Source organism: Carlito syrichta, unplaced genomic scaffold (genome assembly GCF_000164805.1).
Source record: "Carlito syrichta isolate Samal-C Ts95f unplaced genomic scaffold, Tarsius_syrichta-2.0.1 Scaffold123367, whole genome shotgun sequence".
In the NCBI taxonomy this organism is placed as follows: domain Eukaryota; kingdom Metazoa; phylum Chordata; class Mammalia; order Primates; family Tarsiidae; genus Carlito; species Carlito syrichta.
The window spans coordinates 87,528-95,167 of NW_007067463.1; the positions used below are offsets into that span (position 1 = coordinate 87,528).

General features: G+C 49.3%; 1 protein-coding gene across 3 annotated transcripts in view; it reads left to right on the forward strand.

The window, feature by feature from the left end:
• Positions 1–1,954: 1,954 nt before the first annotated feature.
• The window catches only part of RIT1 (Ras like without CAAX 1), a 10,892-nt gene continuing 5,206 nt past the window's right edge, over positions 1,955–7,640 (forward strand). The window contains exons 1-3 of one of the 3 annotated variants that reach the window (XM_008048349.2): positions 1,956–2,109; positions 2,560–2,707; positions 3,512–3,568. In XM_008048349.2, coding sequence (XP_008046540.1) covers positions 2,602–2,707; positions 3,512–3,568 — 163 coding nt within the window. In that variant the 5' untranslated portion in view covers positions 1,956–2,109; positions 2,560–2,601. Of the gene's footprint in view, positions 2,110–2,467; positions 2,497–2,559; positions 2,708–3,511; positions 3,569–7,640 lie in introns of those variants that run through there. The other 2 variants (XM_021707674.1, XM_008048350.2) reach the window with 2 other exon arrangements.

Sequence of the window (7,640 nt, forward strand, 5' to 3'; positions counted from 1 at the left end):
TTCCAGTCTGGGTGACAGAGACTCCAAAAAAAAAAAAAAAAAAAAAAAAAAAAAAGGGCTCCGTGAATGAAACATTTTTGGAAAGACATTCTTAAAAAGGAAGAGTGGTGGGCAGAAGTTGCATCAGAAAAATTCCAATGTCAAGTTCCATCTGGTACCTGTGCTAGCTAAATAGAAGTGAATGTGGTATAGTGCCTTCAGATTTGTTTTGGTTTTTTGAGTTGCAGTCTCGCTGTCACACAGGCTGGAGTGCAGTGGCACAATCAGGGCTACAGCCTCAACCTGCTGGGTTCAGGCTTCTGCCTCAGCCTTCTAAATAGCTGTAACTATAGACACACCACGCTCAGTTAATTTTTTGATTTATTATAGAGATGAGGTCTTGCCAAGTTGCCCAGGATGGTCTGGAACCCTTGGGCTCAGGTAATCCTCTTGCCTCTGCTTCCTAAAGTGGTGGAATTAACAGGCGTGGGTCACTGTGCCTGGCTGTTACTCTTGATTTCAAGTCATTTACAAGCTCTTGAGTTTTACCTTTTCTTGCTGGAGAGTACAACATTTCTTTAAAACAAAACAACTAATTTTTTTTTTTGAGTTGGAGTCTCACTCTGTCACCCAGGCTAGAGTGCAGTGGCACTCATGGCCACCCCAGCATCACCTGCTGGACTCCTGTGATCCTTCCATCTCAGCCCTCCAAGTAGCCGGAACCAAGCCCAGCTAATTTTTAAAAATTTACTGTAGAGACCTGGTCTTGCCAAGTTGGCTGGACTGGTCTCGAACCTGTGGGATCAGGCAATCCTTTCACCTCAGCCTCCCAAAGTACTGTAATTATAGGTGTGAGGCACCGCACCTGGTCTCAAAACAATTTTTTAATAACTTGCTTGTACATGTTTAAAATACAGCCAGGTACAATCTGTCCCACTTGTGATCCCAGCACTTTGGGAGGCAGAGGCAAGAGGATTACCTGAACCCAGGTATTCAAGACTAGCCCGGGCGACTTGGCAAGACCTGGTCTCTACAATAAATTTTTTAAAAATTAGCTGGGTTTTGTGGCGCGTGCCTGTAGTTCCAGCTACTTAGAAGGCTGAGGTGGGAGGATCGCTTGAGCCCAGCAGGTGGAGGCTGCGGTGGTCGTGAGCCTGCCACTGCACTCCAACCTGGGCGACAGAGGGAGACTCCGACTGAAAAACAAGAAAAACCAGAATTCTTATTAGGTTAATTTAAGTGTAGGGAAGGTCTGGTCATTGAAAACTAATCTTAGTTTCACCAGCCAAATTCATTATAGCTGCTCCTTTGGGAAAGTGCTTTTTCTGCTTTTAGAAAGCAGTCATCTTCAATGCACTTGACATCAGTTCTGTGTTTGAGGGAGGATTTGGTGGGTGCGCCTTCCCTCACTTCCTGTGATTCTTCATTATTACATTTGGCAAAATTTTTCACAACCATCCAACCGCCCTGAGAGAGTCGTTTCTTTTTTTTTTTGAGTTGGAGTCTCTGTCACCCAGACTGGAGTGCTGTGGCCGCTCCCAGCCACCGCAGCCTCGACCTGCTGGGCTCCGGCGATCCTTCCGCCTCAGCCTTCCGAGTAGCCGGAATTACAGGCGCGCGCTACCACGCCCGGCTGATTTTTGATTTGTTGTAGAGATGAGGTCTCGAACCCGCGGGCTCCCAAAGCGCTGGGATTACAGGCTGAGCCACCGAGCCCGGCCAAGAATCGTTCCTTTAGAGGTCCCCCGGGGCCTCCGAGGGCACACTCCCTCCTCTTGCCTGCTGTGGAAACGATTTACGTTGAGTCATGTTAACACCCCCACGTGTGGGTCCACAGGATGGCACGCGACCGAGGAGGACTTTAGCGGGGAGTCCCGGAACTTGGTTTGGAGACCGGGAAGGGGCGGTGTCTCGCCCCGGGTGGGCGGGGCCGACCACGGGCGTCACGAGGTGGCCCCGCCCCTCCCGTCGGCCGCGGGCCGGGTGGCGCCATCTTAGCCGGCTGCGGGAGGGGTCACAGGTCAGTGCTGGAACCTCTCGGTGGGGGAAGGAAGGCGAAGCGGAGGGCTCCGCTGCCGCTAAGGTCTTCCTCCCCCAGCCGGTACGAGCAGCGGGGGGTCGGCTTGTGAGGCAAAAGTGGGTCTGATGGCCGGCAAGGAGCAGCCGGGGCGGGGAGGTCTCGGAGAAGAATGGGGAGGGGGCGGGACCTCCGGGTGCACGGACGTGAGGGGACCCCTGCGGCCTGGGGGGCTGGGTCCCTTTCGTCCCCAGCCTCAACTTCCTCACTCGGCTCCTTGTCCATGCTGTGCCGGTACCCCAGTCTGAAGTGAAATCCTAAAACTTCTTCGCATCTTTTTTTGTTTTTGGAAAAAGTAGTAGTAAGTCGGAAAACCTGTGATGTATTTATTATTAGCGCAGAACTGTCCAGGAGGGAGGGTGAGGATGTGAGGTTTCTTAGGGACGCCAGGCAGGGTCCAGTGGCGAGCAAGAGCGATAGGCCAGAGGACGGGTGGAAAGGCGAGGCTCTGGGGCTGTCGTCGTGGTGTCTCCTTCCTGGGTTAACTCCCTCCTCTTTCCTAGGTGGCTTTTCCCCCGGGCAGCCCAGGAGTCCCCAGGAGCACAATGGATTCCGGAATGCGCCCAGTTGGTAGCTGTTGTAGCAGCCCGGCAGGGCTCTCCCGGGAGTACAAACTAGTGATGCTGGGCGCTGGCGGTGTGGGCAAGAGTGGTAGGTAGCCCCTTGCCATTTGACAAGAAGGAGGGGTGGAAAGTACGGAAAATAAATGACTCCTACTCAGGCCAAAGGGGATACTAATAATTCTTCCTGTGGACCACCTTCTTGAGGATCTTTTTTTTTGAGTTGGAGTCTCACTCCGTAGCCCAGGATGGAATGCAGTGGCACACTCATGGCCACCGCAGCCTCGACCCGCTGGGCTCATAGGATCCTTCTGCCTCAACCTTTCAAGTAGCTGAAACTACAGGCGTGAGCCACCACGCCCGGCTAAATTTTTGGTTTACTGTGGAGGTGAGGTCTCTCCAAGTTGCCCAGGCTGGTCTTGAACCTGTGGGCTCAGGCAATTCTCTCACCTCCACCTCCCAAAGTGCTGGGATTACAGGCATGAGCCACCATGCCCAGCGAGGATTTAACTTTCTTTTTTTTATTTTTGAATTGGAGTCTTACTCTGTCGCCCAGACTGGAGTGCAGTGGCCGCTCCCGGCCACCGCAGCCTCAACTTGCTGGGCTCCGGCGATCTTTCCGCCTCAGCCTTCCAAATAGCTGGAACTACAGGTATGCACTACCACGCCCAGCTAAGTTTTTATTTATTATAGACATGAAGTCTTGCCAAGTTGCCCAGGCAGGTCTCAAACTACTTTTTGATTTATTGTAGAGATGTGGTCTCGCCGAGTTGCCCAGGTGGGTCTCGAACCCACAGGCTCAGGCAATCCACTCACCTCAGCCTCCCAAAGTGCGGGATTACAGGCTGAACCACTGAGCCCGGCCAGGATTTAACTTTCATTTCTTGTTTTAAAGCCATGACCATGCAGTTCATCAGCCATCGATTCCCAGAAGATCATGACCCCACCATTGGTAAGTCAGACCATCCCATATGTTTCCATATACATTCTAAAATTATCTTGGTTAATGCTAGTTTTAAAAACTGTGTCTGGGCCGGGCTCGGTAGCTCAACCTATAATCCCCCGCTTTGGGAGGCCGAGGTGAGTGAATTGCCTGAGCCCGCGGGTTCAAGACCCACCTGGGCAACTTGGCGAGACCTCATCTCTACAATAAATCAGAAAAATTTGTCGGGCGTGGTGGCGTGCGCCTGTAGTTCCAGCTACTTGGAAGGCTGAGGCGGAAGGATCGCCGGAGCCCAGCAGGTTGAGGCTGCGGTGACTGGGAGTGGTCACTGCACTCCAGTCTGGGCGACAGAGTGAGACTCCAACTCAAAAAAAAAACAACTGTGTCTGATTATATTTTGAGCCACTTTTGGATTCTAATTTACTGGAAACCCAAGTATCAAGGCAGCTGGTAAGCAACTGAAAATTTATTTTTTCCAGACTTCACTCTATATATACATACATAAGCCATCTTTCCTCTCCATCATGTATTGAATATTAATGGAACAGATTTCTTTGTTGCATTTTTTTATGGTTGGTATAGTGTATTGCTGGAAAAGCTTAAAGGCCTCTTAGTGAAGCCTTTTCTTGCTGTCACTTCTCTAAAGGTCTGGCTTGAGGCTAACTCTGTAACTATGAGTCAGCTGGTTTGAACTTCCACAAAAGGAAGCAGAAAAACAAGTAGAGCCAGCCTACTGAACTCTTACAACCCAGACATGCAGAGCCTAGACTTTTCACTTGAAGCCCTTCAGTTACTTCCTTATACCTGAAGTTCTTTATATAGCAATGTCTTCTTCCCTGTCATTTATAGTCCTTAATTCGTGTTGGAAGAATGTTAGTACAGTATGAAAACCGTTTTGTCTGATTTACCTTTTAATGTTTTGAATTGCTATTCTCTACAAAGACTAAGAATATTACTGTCATTCTTTAACCATAAGGAAGCAGGTTGGATTTTTTTTTTTTTTTTTGAGTTGGAGTCTCACTCTTTTTTTTTTTTTTGAGTTGGAGTCTCACTTGGTTGCCCAGACTGGAGTGCAGTGGCCGCTCCCGACCACCGCAGCCTCGACCTGCTGGGCTCCAGCGATCCTTCCGCCTCAGCCTTCCAAGTAGCCGGAATTACAGGCATGTGCTACCACGCCCAGCTGATTTTTTGATATATTGTAGAGATGAGGTCTTGCTGCCCAGGCGGGTCTCGAACCCGCGGGCTCAGGCAATCCTCTGGCCTCAGCCTCCCAAAGGCACGAGATTACAGGCTGAGCCACCGAGCCCGGCTGGAGCCTCACTCTTGTTGCCCATAGTGGAATGCAGTGACATTCTGACACCCACAACAGCCTCAACTTGCTGGGCTCAGGTGATCCTTCCACCTCAACTTTCCAAGTAGCTGGAATTATAGGCACGTGCCACCACGCCTGACTAATTTTTGGTTTATTGTAGAGATGAGGGCTTGCCAAGTTGCCCAGGCTGGTCTCAAGCCCTTAGGCTCAGGCAATACTCTCATCTCTCAACAGGGCCTTTCCAAAGTGCTGGGATTATAGGTGTGAGCCACTGCGCCTGGCCCAGCAGTTTTGATTCTGAGGGGTTGTATCCTAATATAAAAGAAAAATGAGAATGAGGATGGGGAGGGCACTGAAAGTCAGCTGGACCAGGTGTGGGGGCTCATACCTGTAAGCTCAACACTTTGGGAGGCTGAGGTGGGAGAATTGCTTGAGGCCAGGAGTCTGAGACCAGTGTAGGCAACATAGCAAGACCCCATCTATAAAAAAAATTTTTTTTTAACTTAACTGAGCGTGATGGTGTGCGCCTGTAGTCCCAGCTACTCCGGAGGCTAAGGCGGGAGATAGAGATAGAGGCTTCAGTGAGCTGTGATTGTGCCACTGCATTCTGGTCTAGGCAACAGAATGGGACCCCGACTCAAAAAAACAAAAGAAAAAAGTCAGCTGTACTGCTATATCACTGCTATTTTCAGTGTGACAATCTTTGCCATGATTCTGGGTCTCTGGGAAGGATTTCCATTGGGTCAGGCCTCTACTACTCTGTTTTCCACAAAACGAATGAGTGTCCTGTTGTAGCCTAGCTTTGGATGTGGCTATTTCATACAGTAAATGCTTTGGGGGGCTTGGGAAAAATAGAAACGGTTCTTGTTTTTTTCATGTACTCTATCGAATGTGGAACATTGTTCAGGGATTCAAACAATGGTGGAAGTTCTAGGAATAAAATCAGTGGAGGTCTTAGGGCAATTTACTTGAGAACTCCCGGAGCGTCTTTCTTTTCTTTTTCTTTTTATTTTTGAGTTGGAATCTCACTCTGTCACCCAGACTGGAGTGCAGTGGCCGCTCCCGGTCACTGCAGCCTCGACCTGCTGGGCTCCGGCAATCCTTCCACCTCAGCCTTCCCAGTAGCTGGAACTACAGGTGCGCACTGCCACGCCCAGCTAATTTTTTGATTTACTGTAGAGATGAGGTCTCGCCAAGTTGCCCAGGCTGGTCTCGAACCCATGGGCTCAGGCAATCCACTCACCTCAGCCTCCCAAAGTGCTGGGATTACAGGCTGAGCCACGGAGCCCAGGTTTTTTTTTTCTTTCTTTAAAGTGAAACTGAAATACTTGTCTCTTTCTTTTTTTTTTTTTTTGAGTTGGAGTCTCACTCTGTCGCCCAGACTGGAGTGCAGTGGCCGCTCCCGGCCACCGCAGCCTCAACCTGCTGGGCTCCGGCGATCCTTCCACCTCAGCCTTCCGAGTAGCTGGAATTACAGGCATGTGCTACCACACCCAGCTGATTTTTTGATTTATTGTAGAGATGAGGTCTCGCTGCCCGGGTGGGTCTCGAACCCGTGGGCTCAGGCAATCCACTCACCTCAGCCTCCCAAAGGCGCGGGATTACAGGCTGAGCCACCGAGCCCGGCAATTTTTATTGTTTTAAGTCACTATGTTTGGAGGTAATTTGTGTTTGTTTCCTGTGTGAATTTATTTTGCACACAAGATCTATTTTGTCTGCCTTTTCATTTGGGAGGGTAAAAGCAGAGTCAGCCTGACTTCACGGACTCTAATCCCTTAGTCTCCAGAAGAGCTATTTTTTTTTTTTTTTGAGTTGGAGTCTCACTCGGTTGCCCACACTGGAGTGCAGTGGCCGCTGCCGGCCACCGCTGCCTCGCCTGCTGGGCTCCGGCGATCCTTCCGCCTCGGCCTTCCAAGTAGCCGGAACTACAGGCATGCGTTACCACGCCCGGCTGATTTTTTGATTTATTGTAGAGATGAGGTCTCGCTGCCCAGGCGGATCTCGAACCCGTGGGCTCAGGCAATCCACTCACCTCAGCCTCCCAAAGGCGTGGGATTACAGGCTGAGCCACCGAGCCCGGCTAGAGCTATTTTTTTAACTGGGTTTTTTTCTTCCCCGCAACTAGCCACTCTCTAGACAACGTTAACTGATTCAACAGCAAATACTTAAGTCTCTTTATGTGCCAAGCATTGTAGTAGGCCCTGGGGGTGCAAGTGGTAAGCAGAAAGCTGTAGTTTCTGCTATCATTGAGTTTATAATTTAGTGTATTGATTTCAAACTTTGGCTGCAAACTCTGAGAAGAACAATTTTATTTAGTAACCAATAAAAATATAAGTATGAAGGTACATGCATGTGCAAATATATAAATTATATATATAAGCACATATATGTATGTAACTAAAATATCATGAAACTGTACTTACTACATTTGGTGCACTCTGGTATTTCCTGTTTTTATTTAAGTTTCTGCTTGTTTATTTTACTGCTGATTCCAACTCCTTAAATTTTTTTTTTTGAGTTGGAGTCTTACTCTGTCGCCCAGACTGGAGTGCAATGGCCGCTCCCGGCCACCGCAGCCTTGACCTGCTGGGCTCCGGCAGTCCTTCCGCCTCAGCCTTCCAAGTACCTGGAACTACAGGCCCGCGCTACCACGCCCGGCTACCAACTCCTTAAATTGATTTCACACTCAGCAGTCCTAATGGATCACAACTTGTAGCTTGAAAAATATTGAGTTAGTGGGTTCTTTATCTTTTTTTTTTTTTTTTTTTT